The following is a 23,367-nucleotide window of genomic DNA, read 5'->3' as shown; positions in this document are numbered from 1 at the left end:
TAGAGACAGATATAATAGTATCTGAGTTAGCATAAGAAATGTTATAGTATTTAAAGGGCTCTCAACCAGAAGTATTGTAGGTATCGCCAATCATTATGGCCTAACGCCTACATTGATTCTTCGGCCAAAACTATTGCTAATATTACTATTCTTTTAAGGCAGTTGTCGTAGTACAATATACTCGCTACTACTTCTTTCTGTCTAACTCGCTACTATGTATACTTGCTTATAAATTGTTGAACTTTAAACCATTTTTTAAAAATAACTAGATGGTCAAAAATTTTCTTAAATTTTTTTTTAGAATCGAAACAAGTCAATTAATAGACTGATAGTTTTTGGAAAATATCTTGTTTTTTATAAGTTAATAACTGATGCAAAAGTATAAAGAGTGTATACCATACATGTTAAATAACGAACTTTTAATAATATTTATCTTGGATTCTAGACGGTTAATCAGATTCAAATTTTAAGGGTAATTGTATAACCATGTCTTTAGTAAGTAAACAAAAATTTAAAATTTTTTGACGCTACTCAAATATCGCGACAACAACCTTAATATAGTACATAGTACGGCGTTCACAGCGATATAATTTAACGCCAAACCGATATAGTATGGCGTTTACACCGATACTGACATATTGATTTCCACAAATTTCAAGTAATGAACTATGAAATAAGATATATCACGCTAAACATTTTTCAAAGGTTCTAATTAAGTAAAGTTGTAGCATATAATGTAATTTTAAAATTCACTGACGAAAATATTTGTCTAGTTGTATAAAATTTGTCTGCCATGTCTCAAAATGTATTTTTGTCTTCGTTTAAGAAAGTCATGATTTCGGGTTCTTGGGGTAAAATTCTTTTTATATTTTAAAACCTATATTTCATTGAGAACATTTGCTTGTCAAAATAATAAATTTAACTGAAAGGAAATTTTTTTTTTTTCATTGCAATACTTGCCAGAGATTTTCTTTTATTTATCAGATTTTCCATTTTATTCCTTAAATTTATTATCTAGTGACAAAACACGGTATCTAATAATATTAATTGGTTTTTATAATTTATTGGCATACGACCGTCAAATAAAATATTTACTATAAAATGTAAAACGAGATTCAATCGTTATAAGTTGAATGCCACTAGAATGACCTTGGCCAGTGGATCTTCTACAGGAGTCGATTATTTAAAAGTTATTTTTGAGAATGTTTGAAGCTTCTTGCAGGAGGCACGATTGATCGATAAAAAAAATAATGTAAAGTTGATCTGAAACTTTGTTAAAAAATCTTAACAGTCTGATGTTTAGTTTAAAATTTTTTGTCTGATATACTAACAAGCTGTTATCGAATACCAAATGAATAAGCACGAGGTTGGGCATAAAGGTAAATCTCTACCCCTCTTTTGGAGTTTAAAACCTTTAATGAACAATACAAATTCAATTCTAATTTCGATTTTAAATATTAGTTCCATATGACTAAAATTCAAAATTAAAAGACTTGCAGGCGACTTAGTTGATCTATCGTTCAAAAATCGTCGTCGATATTCATTATTTATGATTTAAAATCACATTAGAAAATAATTCGCACTATAATAGGAAGGAAACATAATTTTCGATTTTTTGAAGAAAATCGCAAAGATTCGAGAAAATTATTTTTTTCACCAAATTGGACAAACACAACATTTTAGTCTAATTTGACCCCGACGAAAACAATGTTGACTAGAAAACACAATACCATTTACTGTACTCAAAATAAAGTTCCTTATGAACTAAATTCGAGCTCAAGATTCTAGGCTACATATCTTAGTAAGGGACGGTGTTTAAATAAAAATGATATTGATTATTTACGGTTCAAATTTTATCAAAAAATAATTTGCTCTTAAATTGAAAACAAAGAAAATTATTTGATATTTTCTAAGTAGTACCCGACAAGAAAATTATAAAGTCGGCGTTAAAGTTTCTGTCTCCTACCAGATATTGCATTTATTAATTCAATAGACTAAATAATGTTTATCTTAACAAGTTGTTAGTTAGTGTTCATTTGGATGGGGGGACTTTGCAAAATAACCGAATATGTATGTATGTGCCACTTACGATAGAACAAAGAGAGTCAATGTTATGAAAAATAAATAACATTTAATTGATGAAACAAAAATTATACGAAAAAAAAGAAACATTATTACTTCGTTTTTTTGAGATTATTGTTATTATTATTATTACTAACTTCCTGATAGGTACTTATTGTTTTCACGCCGAAAAAGAAATCGTTAATATTTACATTTTTTAGGTGTCTTGGAAAAGTGTGTGAATATTGTTCCCAAAAAAATTATGAGATTTATTTTTAATTTTCATATATGTTGGGATCGTATACAAAGTCGGTTTCCTGATGAAACCAAATTGAATTGTTTGATTGATAGTAAAATCGGAGTGAAGCAAAAGAGAGTTTTGGAGAAGGATTTGAAATATTTACAAAATAGAAATAATTTTAATTTCTTAAAGACTAGAAAATTTCAGAAAAATCGCAAATTTTTTTTGCTATCGATTTTATTGCATAGTACTTTGTAATAAATAATCAACAATGTTGTGGAAAATTTTTCCTTAATTTGTCATCAAACCATTTTCATTATGTAAAATTTACCAAGATATTTAGATTTAGGAGGAAATATAATTTTTTTCAAAAATTAATATTTAGTTATAACACGTTATAAAAAAAAGTATACATAGTGGAATGATAAAAATTCACTAAATATATGAAAAATAATAATGATAGTGACATAATTTTTAATAAATAATTTGCCTTCTTACCTGCAAAAGCAGCGACCACCTCTTGAAATTTTTTTTTAAGATTAAAAAAAAACTAATTGACTGAAAAGATACGAAATTCAATTATCTACTAAAAAGGTTACTACCATTTTTGGCTTAAAGTGCACGGTTACGAGGTTATAGGCCGTAACGGTTTTTCTTAAAATTGCGGCACTTCTCCTCTCCAAATTTGTAATGATTTTGTGTACTTACATTCAGTACGTGATAATAAACATATTTTTAGAAAAAAATAAATCCTCCAAATCAGTGCAAGAAATAATTATCAATTATCTGTAGCTGTAATGCCGCATTGAGAGCGTAATATCTTCATCAATATCAATTTTAGAAAGAAAAGTTTAAAGTAAAAATTTTAGAAAATTTATAGATTTAAAAGTTAAGTTATTAGCATTTTATTGTTTATGCAAATATTAGAAGAGATTTCGGTCAAATAATCAATTGTCAATAATTTGACAAAAAAGATAGGAAATTTAATATACAATAAAGACCATCATTTTTGGTTTTCAGTGCCCGGTTATGGAGGTATACCTAACCCAAAACGGTTTTTGTTAAAATAGAGGCGCTTTCCCCGTCTTTTTTTGTAAGGATTTTGTGCATTTACAGTCAGTACGTCATATTGAACCTATTTAAATTAAAAAAATAACTGCTGTAATTTAATGTAGAAAAAGATTCTATGTAATCTGAAGTATAAGGTTCACGAAATGAATATAATAATAAATTATATTATTTAGAAGTTATTGATCTTGCGTTCAAAAGTCAAATACACACGGTTTGTTATTATTATTATTATTATTATAAATGTATTTACTAACATTTGTGTAATCAGTTTAAATGGTTAAATGCGATTATAAAAATGTTTAACAGGTGGAATTAAATATTATTTATTTTACAAAACCATTTTTGGATGTGTTATTTAGGAAACTACTAATTCTTTAATTAAATATGTTCTTAATAAATGCTGGGAAGATGGGTTTTTTTTTTGTCTTTGTTTGTTTGTTTACACAATTTGTTCAACAATTTGTAAAAATAAAATTGAACAAAATTAATTAAAAGAACTTACTTTTTTGTCGTCATTTTAACATGGTTAGTTAATTCTTTTTTTTTTATGGTATGAAATGGTATAATTTACTGAAACTATCTTCGGAGGTGTCTCTTTCATCGGCGTTTACGAATTTTGAAATGAAATAAAGGTAGGTTTTACCCTTTTAATAAATATTCATCCAAAAAGTAATGACATAATTTCATTCTAATAGATTTAAAAGGCATAAATGAAAATGTGTGAAGTCAAAGATGCATATTGCAATGCGTTGTGAGAAAAGATTTCTGACTTTTTCGGTGTTTAATTCGCTGTGCTTAATCCAGTCATTTGTTATATTTTACCACAATATTTTCTGAAATATAATGGAGAATAGTTACTACTTTCTTGATTACGTCAAAATTTCAGTTTTTTCTACTACCTAAAAAAATATTCCAGCTTTATAATATTTTGAATGTACAATTGCCGCCAATGTTAATATTTTGAAATGTACAATTTGCCGCTTGTGATTTTCGATTGTATTATTCCATGATTGGAGAATAACTGCGACTACGAAACCTGTAATTATCTGTTGAAATTATTTAGTTTTGGATTTCATTCATCTTTCGCCACAGTGTTTGAAAATATTTTGTTTCAGAGTATATTTCGTAGCCGCTATTGCATGCCACTCATTTGTTTTATTGTTCTCCTGGATATTAATGTGTCCGAAAGCAGACACTGACTTTATTAAAAAGGATTTAGGTGGCTACTTCAGTGAGGCATATAGCCATCCCTGATCTGGCCGTTTTCAATGTTATGAGCTTGAATGTTAGTAGCTTTCAAGGAAGACCTAGCTATTTCTTGTGACTTTGACAATTTCTACTTTTATGGCACACTCACAAATAATCTTAAAATAGGTGTTTTCACAAATAATATATAAATATCTGGATGACCGAGCTTTGCTCGGTTATTCGCCAATAGATGTCAGCAAGAGGCATATTTTTCACTTTAGACTACTCAAACGCCTCCTTTTTGTTATGTTATAATTTTCATTGTATTTCATTAACTACGTTATACACCAATAGATGTCTGATGAATTTTTTTCACTTTAGACTACTCAAACGCCTCCTTTTTGTTATGTTATAATTTGCATTGTATTTCATTAACTACGTTATACACCAATAGATGTCTGATGAATTTTTCATGAAAAGACGGATAAAAGGACATTTCTGATAAATGAAACCTAGCTAGATCGACTTATCGCCCCAAAAAACCCCTACATACTCATTTTCATGAAAATCGTTGGAGCCATTTCCAAGATCGTTGATATATATATATATATATATATATATATATACAAGAATTGCTCGTTTAAATATATAAGATAAAATATTTTTAAAAAATTGCATTAAAATCGAACAAAATTTGGACTTTTGAAAATTGACTTTTTATACTCTATGACGTCATTAAAATCCAGAAAATTTGATTTTGCACTATCACATCTAATTTTATACTATTTTTATAAACCATGTATGTAATCCCACTAATTTTCGGCCATACTTTTCAAATTTTGGGTCAAATTTAACGTAACTAACAATATTTGTCAAAATTTAACTATGATGGTTTTTACATTTCGCCCAATGAAGGGAATAAGCGAATTACACAAAAAATGGAAATTACGCCTTTTTTTTCGTTTTTTCGACTGTTTATTTTTCATTGTTTTGCAAAAAATGGGCGTGATGTTTACGAAAAAATGCTTCAAACAAAAGTTGTTAATTTTTTTATAAGGAACATTTTTGATCCATCTCTAACGGTTTACAAGATAGATCCCACGGACCCAACAACTTAACCTATGTTGCTCATTTACGAACCCAACCTCACTGTTTACGTCTTGAGCAAATTATAATAAATTTCTGCTTGGTATCTATTTCTTTTCGTTTTTGATTTATCGCATTCATGGACGGGCAGACAGACAGACAGAGGGGAGGATAACCGGAAATGGACTAATTAGGTGAATTTTTTTAACACCTATACCCAAATTTTGTTCGTATTATCAATATTGTTTGGCGTTTCAAACTTGGGACTAAATTTAGAAAACCTAGATATATATTACATATATACAGGGTATAAAAATATATATACAGGAAACAGAAGCCTCTTATTGTCTAGTTGTTAAATATCTACTTCCTGCCTTTATCAATAATTAAAAGTAGGAAAAAGGGTTGAAGTTAATGCAAGCTTAATTTTAAGGAGATTGAACCTATAGATCTGGCTAGCCGTTTGATATTTAGGTTAATTGATAACAAACTAATGAATCAATCTGTATTACAATATTTGAAAATATGAGGTCATCAGACGTATAAGGAGGCAGACATTGTCCGTATGTGAGTGTGTATATTATTATATTACTAGTGCACATAATATACAAACATATTATATTTTGTATATGCACTGAGTAGTACTACACACAAAAAAAAGTAACTGCAAGTTCCTTGAAGCGGAACATTTTTATAAAACTGAATTGCCAAAAAATTATATTATTTTATTAGAATCTTTTTTTTCTTTTTTTGGTGAGAGTTAATGTCTTTTATCACTGTAATAAAATATACTGTACAGTGTACACATATTTAATTTTTTTTTTAAGTTTGTTTTATAAAAATGGGGAAATAAAAATTAGTGCGTTCAATTGTATCGTATTGTATGTGAATTCATGAAACATTGGCCTGAAGAGTTTCATTGACTGCTTGAGGTGATAAAGAATTTTGATGATTGAAAATATAAAATTTAAAAAGCTGTCAATATCACGAAAATTGATTAGTTTCGTTGCTTGGATTTTTCAAAAAGAAATAAAATGTATTTCATTATAATAACATTTCTGTCTCAAAAAAGTTGCCTTGCCTCAAATAAGCCAAAACAAAAACTATGTATTTTTTTCTTAAAAGAAATAGTAGAAAGCCTTAAATATTAAAGTTAACTAAGCTATGTGTCTTACCCTCATCCTCGAACTTATAAGGAAGAGGTAATTTTTTGTCCGTGTATCTGTTACATAATTGGAAAAATCACAAATGACAGTCAATATAAAGAAGCCTTAAATTTTTTAAAGAATTAGTGGTCTATGGAATGACTAAAGCATTAAAAAAGTAGGCTTTTTTTATAGTAGGGGAGCCCAAGAGGGGATTTTTGTAGTTACTCGAGCGCGTCAGATTAAGACATGGGGGGTTCTTTGGACCTTCCTCAGTACCCCCACCAAATATTAGCCCTAAATATGGGGGGACCCACGTAGGGGAGACGGTCAAATTAGGTAAAACAAAATTGCGATAGGTAAATTAATTCGAGCGCGTCAGATTAAGATATGGTGGGTTAATTACATGATAAAAAATGTACATTCCAATAATCTGATGATTTAAGCGAGACGAAAAGAAATGGGAAGCTTGCAAAGTTGCGTTATCCGTAGTAACTCAAGCGCGATTAAAATTTTTCAGATTATTGAAATTTACATTTTTTATCATGTAATTAACCCACCATAACTTAATCTAGCGCGCTCGAGTTAATTTACCTATCGCAATTTTGTTTTTACTAATCTGACCGTCTGCCCTACGCGGGTCCCCCCATATTTAGGGCTAATATTTGGTGGAGGTACTGAGGAAGGTCCAAGGAACCCCCCATGTTTTAATCTGACGCGCTCGAGTAACTACACAAATCCCCTCTTGGGCTCCCCTACCATTATTAGATAGTGCATTTGAACAATGTTGTTGTAAATTACCATGGTTTCTTACAATCTATTTATTTATTAAGCTCTTGCTGTACCTAGCTCAGTTTAAGAGGGTTGCCGTAGTTTTGTTTTAAGACAAGGGTTGCTGTTGGGCAAAATGATTTAATGAGTTTAAGTAAGTTGACAATAAGTCTATTATTTAAAGATAAGTTTTCTTTTCTTTTATAAAGGCTTTTTCTGTTTAAGAGGAAAAACGTTAATAAATGTATTAATTTATTACTTTTCTGATTCAGTATGCGAGGGAAAAATAATTCAACTCCGCTCTCGGGCGTTAATGATCAATAAGCCGTGACAAATTTTAAATAATAATGACAAATTTTAAATAATAATTATCGTTTATTTTCACATTTTAGAGGTGTAGATAAATTTTTGTACGATATACGTGTGATAACGCATTATTAGCGTACTTCAGCGATAAATAACCATTGTAAGAGAATTTCAAATGATCTGAGTTCCAGTCAAAAATTATACTTATTTGCCACTTATTGCCACCCAAGTGGTGCGACTGTACTAATTAAAACAAATTATGTGTACGACGGGTGGCGTACAATATACCGGAGTTTCGATGCTCAAAGAGTAGGTAGTCCCGTTTCCTTGATTGTAAATTTTCTTGAAGTGTATTTAAAAAAATGTTTGGATCAATATAACTCGCTTTTAGTAATTTATTTTTTAATGTGGGTACTATGGTTTAGACAAATCACACGATATTCAACATTGTTTTTGGAGAACATGATATAAATGGCAAACATTACTATTGGTGCTTTAAAATTCAGATAATATATAAAACTGAATAGTAAAACTGGGTAGATCTATCTGTTAAAATGCATAGATAAATTTTAAAGTATAAATGTTATTATGCATTTTAATAAAGTAATTTGCACAACTATAGCATTTTTTACCAAGTTTTTTTTTATTATTTAGTACAAAAACTCTTATTATACTTTAATTTACGTACAATTTTTTATCTACAAACTAGTATTGTGTCTTCATTCAAAATCGGTATTAAAAATATAATATTGTTACTGCATAGTTTGTAACAGTAATTATCGAAAAAACGATATGTTATTTCCTCCGTGTTAATTTAAAATGGCTTTAAAAAGACTTCAAAGAAAAATTAGATGGAGGATCTGACACAGCTAAGTGAAAATTGAATTGGTATAAGAGCAACTTTTCGATCAAAAGTTGATTTCAAGACAGATGGATTTTGAATATTTCTTTTGGTATCGATTGCGCTTATGATTGCGCAAAAACTCTTTAAAACAATTATTAAAAAATCATTTTCCTTGTTCTTGAAAAAATCAATAATAATTGTGAGACTGTTTTACCGTTTCTAAAACCACATAAGATTCTGAAAATAAAAAACTTTTAACAAAAACAAAAGCGATTTCCAAAGAAAAAATTTTCCAAAACAAATTAATATGCACTAAAAAGTAAAAAATAACGATAATATAATGTAGTTAAAATTATTGTTATTTTGGAGTCGGTGTCAGCCAAGGAAACAGCTCTGACAGAACAGTTTGCTATATTATCTTGGCTAACACCGCCTCCAAAAATAACAATAATTTTAACTACATAATATTATCGTTATTTTTTTACTTTTTAGTGCATAATAATTGGTTTTGGAAAAGTTTTTCTTTTGAAGTCGGTTTTCTTTTTGCAAAAAGTTTTTTTTTAATTTTATGATTTTTAGTGAATCTGAAGTACAATAACGAATTTATCACTAAAAAATGCACTAGTCGTGCATACTTAATGCAAATTTAAGACTTTTATGGTTTTCTCACGGATATTGTTGCCAGAACTGTACCAAAATGAAATGGGACCACGCGGAAAACACCAAATTTCAAATAGATAAAGAATTATCGAAATCAGTTAACCCAGTCGAAAGTTCTGAAGTAACACACATAAAAAAAATACAGTCGAATTGATAACCTCCTCCTTTCTTATTTGAAGTCGGTTAAAAATTAAAAAAATAAACAGTCAAAGTTTTTATATGGTTTCGTTTTATAATTAACGAATCAAATTTTAAGTTGCCAGGATAGAAATTTCTTAGTTACTAAATCGCTTTCAAATGTAAGACGTACTTCAATACCTAAGTTCAATAAAGAAATATCTGAAATTTATCCGTCTTAAAATAAACTCTCGAAAACGTTGTATGAATAAATAGTTATAAAAACTTATCGTTAAAAGTTTTTACTTATTTTTTTTTAATGAAAGCCGTAACACAAAGATTGAAGACCGTAACAATAAAATTCAAAAAGCTTAGTTGAACATAATCTGTAATTCTACCTCTAGTATATTAATATATAATAGTTTTATGTGAGTTTCCCTCTTGGCTTAATGTTTAAAGTAATAATTATTTGCTGTTTATGTAGATTATATATCATCTGCATATTATATCTTATATCGTTAGTTTAATTTGGGAAATAATAGTCGAAAAATATGTTCTTACAAAAAAAAACGTATATAGAATAATAATATGATAGTGGTTTACATACCTAATGCATGAAAATATTATTTATTTTTGATTGCATCTAAAAGATAATTGTAATCCATTTGTTGCAACCTAAAAAATTACAACATTAGTCTAAAAATCTGCTTTATTTTTGGTTGTTATATGATTATACATACCTATATTTATATCTAGTAATAATATAGGAATAAATTAACACATCCGTTGGTATAATTTTAATGTGTAGTTCAAATTATTTTTGTATATTAAAAACATAAAATTTATTAAGATATTTTAACGAATTGTAAATCAAATTAAGTTTAAAAATAACATTTGAAAACAATAAAAATCGTTATCCTCATGCAATCAATATAAATGTTATTTATATTGTAAGATAAGCATTTTATGCAATTAATAAATAATCAAGTATGAAATTCTATTGAGATTAGAACATATTTTGCAAACTTTAGAAAAATCTTACAGCTAATTTTTCCAAAATGAAGACGTTATTAGAATAAAAAAAAAGATTATCTTCTACTGCCCAAAAAATAGGGTGACATTGTATTTATTTTGAAAATTCTTTATTTATTCTTCCAAATCAATTTCATATCCTTCAAAGTAATCCCCTTCCGATGCAATGCACTTATGCCAACGGATTTTCCAATCTTCGAAACACTGGTGGTAGTCATTTTCCAGGATTGCCTTCAGTTCCGTCTTTGCTGCGGATTGAATCTCCTCTATCGTATCAAAACGGTGTCCCCAGAGCGGTCTTTTGAGCTTGCTGAACAGCCAGAAGTCGCACGGTGCCAGATCAGGTGAATACGGTGGTTGCGGGACGATATGGGTTGAGTTTTTGACGAAATGATCACGAATTATGAGTGCAGTATGGGATGTTGCATTATCGTGGTGTAAAAACCATGAATTGTCTTTCCACAATTCCGGCTTTTTTAGGCGAATAGCGTTACGCAAATGACGCATAACGTTCAAATAATATTCCTTGTTGACTGTTTGGCCGGATGGAACAAATTCATAATGCACAACAAACGCGCGCAGTTTAAATTCAAATGTCACCTTACTTTTTGGACACAGTACTATATCTTGCAAATATACAAGAAAACATTAAATTTGGATCTAAGACGCGGCACGAAAACTTGCTGATTTAAATTTGTTCACAAATAAGAGAGGTGGATCCAGCAAGAGTGGGGAAGAACAAATTCTTAAAATTCTGATTTTTGGAGGAAATTAAAGATTTTATACATTAGACTAGAGAGGAACGCGTTTTGGCCGTAATAGTTTATTTTCACAACACCCACTCGACATTTCACATGAATTTTGCTGTTTAGGAATTATTCCTCAAGTTAATACTTTCAGGTAAATATTAAATGTGGTTTTATAACGCCACAGAGTGGAAGGAACTCGTTCGATCATTTGAAAATATTTTAGTTTTGATTTTCTAGAGGAAGGATTCGCAAATATGCGGTTGTCTTCTTATTTGGGAGTTGAACTGGAATGATGGTTTAGAGACTAATTTGGTGTAAGCCTTATCTCTAAGAGTCGGTTCACAGTTTATTTAAATTTATCTGCAAACCATTGGGCACAAATTTAGACCAACGCACAGCAAGCCTAAGTCGATAAGCTTAAAAAAATGGTTAAATCAAGTTTTTCAGTTTATGTTCTATATGTTGGGAATCATAAATGTGATTTCATTATAAGGCTACATATAGTTTTAAGTGTTGCTTTTTTTATTGGACCATATTCACGCTTTCCGACGTCCCTTGCTATTTTAGGCCAAACAGAAATCGGTATATTTGATTACAGGCTGCACTTATATCTTTCAAATTAATGGTTAAAATTAATTTATGGGATTCAATTTAAAACAATGAATAAATTATGCGCTCAGAAGAACAGTTCGAAAAAAGCAATTAATAAGTTAATCTTTCGGCATTAAGTATCGAAAATAGATGGTATTAGCTTCCAAAAATGTAGAAAACAATTAAAAAAATAATTTTTGCACATAATAATTAAAATAAATCCTTGTGATTATATAATCAAACATCTTATTAAATATTTTATAAATGAATAATACTTATATATTTAAAAAAGGAAATAATATTCTTATAACAATTTCAGTTAAAAAATGCCGAGTCACAATTCTCAATCAGCGGCGGTGCAGGTGGTTTAGCAGGCGGCAGTGATTTAGATGGTGGGGGTAGTTCACCAATGTTAACATATAGTGGCGCCTCAAGCAGAACAACAAATCACGCCAGTGCCAACGGTAGCATCATCACCATGACACTGAAGAACAACCACCTTATTGTTGAAACTGAAGAACGGAATGTATGTGTGTTATATTAATATTTAAGGTTTTTTTTTATTATACGAAATTATTATTTGCTTAACAACTTTATTTTATGATTCTTTTTGAATAATTGAGTATTGGGTGAAACAGGTTCTTTTTACTTTTAAATAGCTTTTTTAAGCGATTTCGAGTAAGCAGTAACTTATGAGCAGTATTTTTAGATCATCTGGAACAAAACAGCCAAATGGTAAAACCTCCTTGCAGTAATGGTAAAACGCCAATTCGGCATCTTTGATGATAGAGATATTAATTCTAATACCAAAAATGAAGTATCAATGCTCAAAGGCTAAGAAAATCGAAGGACATGCCATAAACAGACATTATTTTTGCATTGTATTTTAGAATCCTGACCACATAATCTAATTTTAAACTGTTTTTCATTTTTATTGCATTTTAGTACTAAAACATAATAATTGAAAAGAAAGTAGCCCATTTGGTAAAGTGTAGCCAATATTAAAATTTTATCGTACTTAATGGAATATTTATCTCTATTAGTGCTAAATAGGCCCACCTGACTATCAATACTGGCTATCAGATCTACCCATCAGGCTCTTATATTGTCTTGACTAGTACTGTAATTCCATTTTTCCATCTTAAGTTTTGTAGCTTTTAATCAAGAGCTTTGCTTTTTGATTGATAATCAAACGACTTTATTAACCCAAAGCGGTTAGTAAAATATAATTACCTAATCATTCTCCCATTAGCAACTCATCCATTTATTAAAAACAAGAATTTGATAGTCTTTTCTCCAGAAAGCGACAAAAATCTTGGTCTTCTATGAAAGTTCTCATAGCTGGGAAGTTGCACAAGCTTAAAAATGCTGATCTAAATCAATTTGAGGGATATGTACCTAAAATATTCTAGAAGCACATCTGGATGCGATCTTAAACAGCATTTCTTTCTGTACTAAAAAAATGAGTTGGTAAAATTTGAAATTTTCGCACAGTAATCCGAAGGTAGAAATTTTTAATTCCCAAATTCAGAAATTTGAGAGGCTTTAGTCCAGAGACAGCGTCCAAAATGTTGGTCCTCATAGTCGAGTCTTTTTCAGGGATATTTTTAATTGTAGCAGAAGACCTGAAGGGCACGATCTTAAAAACAGCCTTCTTTTCTGTACTAAATAAAATGAATTGGTAAAATATAAAACGCTCAACGCATATTAACAAGGACAGTGCTTTAAATTCGTTTCTGTATTCTGCTGGAACACATTGTAGTGAAGGACATTCAACAGTTAAAATTACAATTGATTATTATAATCAATGATATGATTTTATGTTTACGATATACTTGATATGTTTATTAACAACTCTGAATATATTATTAAATAAGTCGATCATTTGCAACATTCAACACTTGTAGTTGCAACATTTTTCACATAATTTATTGTTGTTCTGCCTTATGTTATTTTCTGATTTATGTGAGAAAATTGGGTATGATATTGAAAAAGTTTTAGGAAAATAAGGCGTTTTACAGATATTTTTCAAGTAATAGCATTTTATTTAATACATGTAAGATTTTATCATGTGAACGGGATATTTTCTGTCAACATCTTTTTGGACTATGAGTCTGTCTCATTTAAGTGGAATCATCTTTTTGTACAAAAAAGCTTCCATCTACGTATTACATCTTATTGAACTTCCTAATTGAGAGTCAAAAATATGAGCTTCCGCAGACTGTTTCCAATCGTTATTTTCATAAATATTAGTTTAAAATATACAACCTATGTGCGTTACTGAATATTCAGCTATGGTTAATACAAGTGAAATTTACAAAATTAAAAAAACCCCTGACAAATGCGATTTATTCCTTGTAAACCGATTTTTGGAAACTTAGCTATAAAATGTTATTAATTAAGGGGGCTCGACCGTTTAAGGGCTACGATGTCATTGAGAAACACACAGACGCATAGATAAACACTTTAAACTTATAACACTGCTTCTTAAATCATTATCAAAGTGAGGGTCAATGACATCAAATGAGATGAAAATGATACTTATAGAGCAATCATATTTGGGACAAATTTTTGGAAATATTTTAATTGAAATTGAAATATTTGAGTTGACTTTGTTCTTTTGAATTATTGTTTTGAATTACCTAATTATTTTACCATTTCATTTTTCGTAATGAAACATGTTTATTTGACCATTCATTTCTAAAGTAATTGATTATATGTTAAAATTATACGTCATGCCTTTTCCAAACTGAATCGATTTTGAAGATCATTGCCAATTTTTAGTTTTTTTCGAAAACGGAACTCTAAGCTCGTACCTGAATATAGCTCGTTAAATTATCTTTCAAATGAAACCAAAAAAATTAAAATCGGCGCTACGATGGCGTTACGATGATACAGACAGACAAATACATAGACACATACACATAGCGGCCAAATACCCCTTGTTTTAATTCGCGGGTTAAAAATAAAAGCTCAAAAGTGCAATGACTAATTAAACCCGAACTATTTCCAATGCATTTAGGAACAATAGCCATGCGAACAATGATATTTAAAACATTACATGAATGTCTGATAATACTTTTTCAATAAATTATAATTTAAATATCTCTATTTTCACGATGAGAAAGTATCACAGTTTTTAATTATTATTTTATGGGAATTGAATTACCCACGTCCCACGGTAATTGATAATTTTTATTAATAATTATAATTTTCGTTGCATACAGAATATTGATGTATTTTGAATGAAAGATGGAGATAAAATTGACCATACCAAATTTAGATTTATTATAATGTAGGTTTGAAAAATGAAATTATAAAAATATTCGTTTGACATTCGTATATTTAATTTAACTATTAACTTTAATCCGCATTTCTAATTTTACTTGGTTATTTTATTTAAATGAATGCAATTTTTCCTTGGGTTTTCGAATTGAGTATAATTGAAGAATTTGATTGTCAGCTTGAAATAGAACTTAAGTCTTTATCCATTTACCTTCAGTTACTTAAAAGTGAAAATCATTTTCGTCATTTTCTATCGAAGTATATGAATTATTTAACTCATATTGAGTTGAGCTAGCTCTATCGACTCTTCAAATCTTAAAAGACTAGTCACTAGTCCGAAAAATGGGTCAGGTATCTGATCTGACGTCATTCGCATCAATTTAAATATTTGAGCGCCATTTATATGAATACAAAAAGGAAAGTACTTGGTAAATCACATATGGGTTAGTAATTATAGTGAAATGGAATAGAATTGGACTTGTACTTAATATTTAGTTTCGCCTTAAATATATCTAAATCTTGACGCCAATTGGCAGTTTCATTGCAGTTTTGCATCTTTTATCGATAATATAAACTACGCCAATATTCTATTTGTGTAGCAAAAAAATAATCGTTAAATCGTTATTTTTTGAAATAAACCAAAGTCGACTAAAAATGTTTTTTTTTTGGAGATTCTAATCATTGATGTGGCATTCAGATCATTAGTTACGAATCATTTTTCGGGCTAAGAACTGGCAGATACAAACATTTTAAATATTCACATTCACTAGATATATACAGAATGATCGATTTACATCTAGGCATATAAATATTACGAGTATGACAGAAAATATGCGTTAAGCAATGTATCTAAGTGAGAGGTATTATATACATGTGTTAAGCGTCGATATGCGTTGAGATAGTTGTAAGACACTTGGAGAGTGGGAGTTTCTTAGTTGAATAGAACTTTTGCAATTTCAAATAACACCTATAGCTTTTACTTAGATGCATTGCTTAACGCATGTATTCTGTCATACTCTTGGTAGTTATATGCCTAGATGTAAATCGAACATTCTGTACACATTAAAGTAAAACTAATTATATTTAATACATAAAGGAGGAAAATATACCTTTATGATATTATTCTATAAAATTATAATATTTTGGTTCTCACATTTAAATATTAAAAATTATATAAATAATATTGTTATGAATATAATAATTATTAAGCATTTTTTTAAATATATTTTTTTGCATCATATTATTTTTTTATACCTTATGAATATATAGTTATACTACCGATTAACTATGTTAGAATAATCTATATTTAATAGATATGCATGCAAAAGTGTAATTTTTAGATACAAATGATTAACTAACTTATAAGATTATTCTTTTAAGATGAATTTTATAATCTAGATTGAAATTATAAGTTTTAAATATGAAAATATTTTTAAATATTATTGCTATTTTTTATGTGTTATTTAAAAGAAATGTAGAAAAAACAATTTAACGATTTTTACGGTTATTAAATTTAATTATTCAATTATCTTAGATAATTTTAGTGCAAGATCCTACGTAATTAATTTATGAAGGAACTAAGAGAATATAAATATTAAAATATTCTGGAAAACGTAGTTTTTTTTCAGCTAGAGTACTCATACGAAAATTGTCTTCTAAACGTAATATTAGTTCTATTTAATCAAAGCGGTACTTGTAATATGAGATCGCAACTAAACTTATAGAATAGGATATGTCGCATTAAAAAATCCATGAACCCTAACTTCCTACCGCGTGGTAAATAAACTTCCGAGTCTGAGATAGAGGGAGTTTGAGATAGGGGGGGGGGGTGTAAATAAGATTAGTAAATCTTATTTACTATTTTTCTTATATTAAAATTTTTTGCCCCTTAACAAATAATCTCCCTAACGTTACATACTGCTGGTGGACCATTTCCCCCTCCCTCTCTTCCGCCAACCCCCAAAAAAGTATAACATGGTTTGATTGATAGATTCGGAAAAAGAAGGAGGATATGCCTGCTAGCATTACGTAACAGTTGTGCGTTTGTTAGGGAACTTATTTGGCAAGGACCAGAAACTATTTTCAATTTTTACTAATGTTATTTACCCCCCCCCCTTCCCCCTTTCTATTTCGAAAATGATCGCTCTGTCATATATATGTCCCATGCCAAAGAATGCTCCACATCGACTCACTTATTTCCCACGCGGTAGAAAGTTAGGGTTCATGGATTTCAATTAATTTTGAATGCATTTAATTAAGGAATAAATAGAAAAATAAGTCGTTTAAGAAAATCTTGAAGAAGCAAATTTCCTAAACTAAGCCCCAGTTTAGTTTTCCCTCTAAAATAATTTTCTCGGAACTACTGGATTTTCTCTTTTTGTAAAATAAACATAAACCGTTCACAAGGTTATTAATATAATAGCTTCTATTTATTACAATGCACTATTCTGTGAAGAGTAATACGTTTGCTTTTGTTATATTATATTTATACCGAGGGATTCATTTTCTTGGTTTTTCTCAGTATCTTGTATCTCTGGGGTATCGAATTGATACCTATTATATAGAATGGCTTAAGTTATGTATACCCTTTTTTGAGATGATATACTGATGTTGTTTTATAAATAAAGTAAATAGTTTCTTATAGCTTTCATTAAAAATAAATGAAAAACGAAAATTGAAAACTCTCAAGTTTTGTTTATCTAATAACTTACCATATTTTGTATTTTTGTTTATAAAACCTTAATAGATTTAATACAAGATTCGAATTAAGGTCGACCTTCACTCATCTGTTTACCTAATAAAAGTTATTTTTTATGAAATGAAAAATATTTACACACATGCCTGTAGTGGGTTAGCTAAAAAAATATGGTCAAGACAACTTTTAATAAAATTATCAACTTGGAAAGCTTATAAACTTTATTTATTGACTGATATTTTGTGGACAATCATATAGCACCGTATTTGCAATAAAATTATATTATTTAGGTATGCGAGTCAACAGATGAACGAAATTACTATTCATAACCTGTATAAATGCGATAATAGTGAACGAAAAGCGGCAGACAACATAGCTGCTGCATATCCTTTATGGCTTTTACTATCTAGTAGATCAAAATTCGTTAGATATGCAAGTCAGTGAAAAATTTCAAAAAATTTTACTCTTGATATTTTCACTAAAAGTAGTCTTGACCACATTTTTTTGGGCAACCCATTGCAGGGTTTGCAATGGGTTGCCTAATTTTCATTCGGTAAACAGATGGGTGAAGGTCAATCCTAATTGGGATCTAAGACTAATGCGGGTTGAATGAAATTTTAAAGCAACCTGTCCAGCCGATGTATTTTCATGGAATTTGTTTTTAGGCGCATATTTTTGAATTTTTTTTTTTCAGGTATCTGTAGCCTCGAGAATAGCAGCTAGATTCTATACAACGTTAGGAAATGAACTATGTTTCTAATTATATTGTCACATTGTTATAAATATCTATGTATAATGAATAAGTTTTATAGAAATCACAGCTTTAAGACTGTGAACTTTTTATCAATGCACGTGCTTTCACAATTTCCACCTCATGAATGTTTGAATTACAATGAAAATTAATTTCATCTAATACATTTATTTCATTATTTCTTACTAATGTTCTTTATTTTGTTTGTTTGTCTTAGGATATCTTAGAAAATAGTCGCGAAACAACTATGAAATACTCACCATCGAATCATGACGGGGTTTTTGTTGTAGAAGTTCAACAAGGTGTTCGACGTCCTCAGGTATTTTTCGTATTTTTTTTTTTTTTTTTTTTAAGAAATCCAAATTTTTTTTATAGTGGATAGGTCTTTATTTTTATAAAAAAAATGCATTTTATCGGATTTGTTACATATTTACTTCTATTAATTAGGGTGATTTTGGCGAAGCGATAATCGAAGTGTACATTATAGAATGAAGAAAACGATTCGCGATCCGAAATGGAACTAGATTTATTATAATATAAAATTACAAAATATTACGTAAGAGTACCCAAACCCCCTCATCTCCAAAGTAAGATCATGTAGATGTTTTAATCTCCCTTTCACCTCGAGATCCTTACGTAAGTAATGAGTGGTCCATTAGATAGTTGGCAGCGTTTCCGGAAATGTATAAAAAAAATCTAGTGTCAAAAACTTTTGGCTCAGCCCGTAACTGCACTGGATTATTAAAGAAAAATTGAGTTAGTTTATGCTGTCTTTTGAATACCCTGTTTTTGGCATAGTTTTTTTAATGTATATGTTTAATAAATGTTATATCAACACAATAAGCGTAAAACAAAAGAAAACAAACAATTGACTGAGTTAATTGTTTAGATACCGTGTATAGACAGTGTTGATTACTATGTTACATTACACATACATACATGATATACCCAAATAATACTATAATTTGCGCATAATATGCACCCTCGCGGGTATCAGTGAATGTTTCAAACAAAAGCTGTTAATTTTTTTATAATAATATTTTTATAAGGAATATCGTACGGACCCAAGACCCAATTGACCTATGCTCATTTACGATATTGACCTCACTTTTATGGCCTAGGCACGCCTTAAAAATTCCAGCTTGATATCTCTTTTCGTTTTTGAGTAATCGTGATGACAGAAGGACAGACGACAGGCAGTTAACCGGAAATGGACTAATTATGTGATTTTATGAACACCTATATCAAGATTTTGTTCCTATAGTATCAATATTTTTAAGCTTTACAAACATGGGACTAAACTTAGTATACCTTGGTATATTACTTGGTTTTTGTAAAGTTTGAAAATAGCTTTGTTTTTATACCATGTATATGAAATATACCAAGATATATTAAGTTTAGTCCCAAGTTTGTAATGCTAAAAAATATTGATACTATCAACAAAATTTTGGTATAGGTGTTTATAAAATTACCTAATTAGTCCATTTCCGGTTGTCTGCCTGTCTCTCGCCCGTCGGTCATCACGATTACAACATAGGTCAATTGGATCTTAGGTCCGTAGGACCTATCATACCAACCGTTAGAGATAGAACAAAATTTTAAATATAAAAAATGTTCCTTATAAAAAAATAAGCATCTTTCGTTTCAAACATTTTTTCGTAAACATCACTCGTGAGGGCGCAATTTCTGTAGTATGTATTATATGGAAATATCAGTTATATATGTGTGACATGTATGTATGTGTAATATGACAGAGTAATCAACACTGTCTATACATTGTATTTCAACAATTAACTCTTGTTTTCAATTGTTTGTTTTCACTTGTTTATAATGGTACTCCATTTTTTAACTTTTTAGACTGGAAACTTATACTATCAATGGATCATTTTTATTCATTAATTACAAAAAATTTTACTCTCTAGCCAAGGTTAAAGCCAGATTTTTCTTTACAAGCTCACTTTTATCATTTCTCAAAAATGCAGATAAAAAGTACGGTTATAGGTACTTAAAGAGAAAAAGTAATAACGTAAAAGTTATCTAGAAGAAAATCGTAGATATAATTTTCATTATAAAAATCCATAAAATATTGATTTGTTTTTTCATGTCGTTAACCAACTGTTTTTCAACTAGTTTATAAATGTTATATATGTTTTAGGACACTTAATAGCATATGTCTGTAACGGAAATTTATTTACATAACTAAAAGTTTTCAATTTTCGTATCTTTAAACGAGTTTAAGTAGAGAAAGCTATAGGTTTGCTGTCTTTAAATCTAAAAGTTGTTGACGAAATAACTTTATACTTACATATATGATACACCTTATCAAGTATCACATAACTTAGACGTTTGTTAAAGAACTTTCTCAAATAAAATTAAATACATTTTTTAATAAAGTTTTTAGTATTTGATAAAGTTTTACTATGTTGTTTTAAGTTGATACTCATATACGAAACATTTTATATATCAGGTTTAGTGATGACGTTGGTTTTTTTGGTACTAATTCGGCCAAGAAGTTGACGATGAAAATCAAGCCATGCTTACATGTTAAACTTCGAAATTTTACTACTATTTCGTGGACAGGCTTTCGACTTTCGGCCTAGCTGAAAGATTCGGCTATGGAGCTCGGTGCTCGTACATATAGCTCTATTAAATATCTATTCACAATACATGCATAATATTTAATATTACCTCATTACTATTCAAAAACCTGTTCACATTTCTAAATAAATATGGTGGAAGCGCAAATAAAAACATAAGCATATAGTAAGGTAATATGATACATAATTTATATGCGTTTCTACCATTTATTTCATTTACTATTTTGTCTTAAATTTTCGAATGTTCCGCTCAACTTCCTTAATTTTTTCATTCATAAGAACCTCCTTCTGACAATAAATAACACAAAAAAAAATCTATCCGTTCTCAAGTTGTAGCGTTACCAGGATAAATATGGGTTATATATATATAGACTATTACCAATCAATTAGTAATCTCAGATATAAAGATTTTTTTCTCATTTCTCTTGAAGTTTCGATAACACATACAGTGAAGCTAAACAAAACAGTGAAGCTAATAAGGAAACTACTTCAATTCTTCTAAATCTGATATGAAGGCCTAAGGAAATATAGCTCAGCAAAACAACAACTGCCTGAACCTCTTAGCTAAACAAACGAGGAAATAATATTTTTACACACTGTAGTTAAAATTGATAAGCAAATAATAATATATTATATGTATATAAGTGTGTAAATGTATTTTTTTATATATGTCCAGAATTATCCAACCATGACATGCAGTTCACCAGAAGAAGTATCTCGTTCATCTTCAGACCACCAACGGGCATTAGTACATCATCCTCCTGCTGAGGTGCTTACAGACGCTGAAGAAGATGCAACAACGGGAGGTGACACCTTCACATGCATACGAAGTGGAACGAATACAGGTCTATCACAATCTGATCTAAGCGAATCGTCTAATTATTCATACAGGTAATATACATATTTTGCATGTTAATCGAAGTAAAGAAATAGAAACACTCGAAGAATATTGCAATTTAATCTTTGCTTTCGATATTTAGTTTTTCTTTCGTTTTTATTCTTAGTCTCGTAAGAAGTATTACTATGGAGGGTAGAAAAGTTGCAGAACTTTGGATATTACTTATTACTTATAACCAACGTTCGGTTTTTCGAGGCTTCAGTTTGTTTAGCTCGTAATTGAACGTCATAATTGGCTTTATTGGAAAAATTTTAAACTCTTCCCTTTTGAAGTTAGGAATATTCTATCCCAGGCTTTCATTTATTCCACTTCGTTGCTATGATAATATTTACTCCTAATTTTTTGGATATTAAATATTTTTTATTTCTAGGTATGGTAATCAACAAGGCTATGATTTAGGACATTATGGGTATCCACTATACACGGGATACTCAACCGATACTCCTACAACAATACCTTTAGAACCAATTCAATCGGATCCGGATAAACCAGTAATTACAGCCGCCATTTACAAAGCCTCGCCATCACCAAATCAACAAAATATATTAAGACCAACAAACAGTATTGATATACCAATTGATACCACTAAAACAACATCGAAAACTGCAACTAATCGACGAACTTCATTAGGCTACGAGCCTCTACTACTATCAGATATCCAAGCTAAAGAACGTTTTACAACTGAAAAGCACAACGCATTAAAGGAAGAAGATATATTACAAGAAGAACAAACTGCACTAGGAAATGGACAGCTAACAGAAGATGAACATAAAGAATTAACAGAGAAAAATAATAAAAATATTAAAATTATTAGTAAAGATGAAGATGCAGTTGTACCAACAACAGTGGTACCAACATCTGAAAATGGTCCTATTATTGATACTTTAAAACCAAATGAAACTGCATCGGATCAGAATAATGCAAAAATAAGCTAATAATTTTATAAATTAATTTTCACATTTTTGTAAATAGAATTTAAAACTTGTTTAGAAAACTATTTAAAAAAAAATTATCTGATTAAATAAAGGACCAAAAAAATGAAAAAATATTATGAAACTTTTAAATTATTTTAATGTATTTAATTATAGTTAGGAATTATTATACGTAATTATCAAGATTAGTTAACTCCGCATTCACACTCTCCAGAGCAAACCGAAGTGAAGCATTTATCACCATACTCTCGTCTTGCAACTTTGCACTTTGCAATAGCCCTCTCATGGCTTTGATTGGCACGGAAGTGGCAACAGCTGCTGCGATAGCCCTCTGCGTATTAAACAAA

General features: G+C 29.5%; 1 protein-coding gene across 1 annotated transcript; it reads left to right on the top strand.

Moving 5' to 3' along the window:
- Positions 1 to 486: 486 nt before the first annotated feature.
- Positions 487 to 23,023, top strand: LOC123292998. Its single transcript, XM_044873713.1, has 5 exons — positions 487 to 495; positions 12,182 to 12,388; positions 18,811 to 18,912; positions 21,867 to 22,081; positions 22,459 to 23,023. Exons 1-5 carry the CDS (start codon positions 487 to 489, stop codon positions 23,021 to 23,023), a joined length of 1,098 nt encoding a protein of 365 aa, XP_044729648.1.
- Positions 23,024 to 23,367: the final 344 nt, after the last annotated feature.

Source organism: Chrysoperla carnea, chromosome 2 (assembly GCF_905475395.1).
Source record: "Chrysoperla carnea chromosome 2, inChrCarn1.1, whole genome shotgun sequence".
NCBI lineage: Eukaryota > Metazoa > Arthropoda > Insecta > Neuroptera > Chrysopidae > Chrysoperla > Chrysoperla carnea.
The sequence above is the reverse complement of the archived record's forward strand: the minus strand, read 5'-3'. Positions and strand labels throughout refer to the sequence as shown.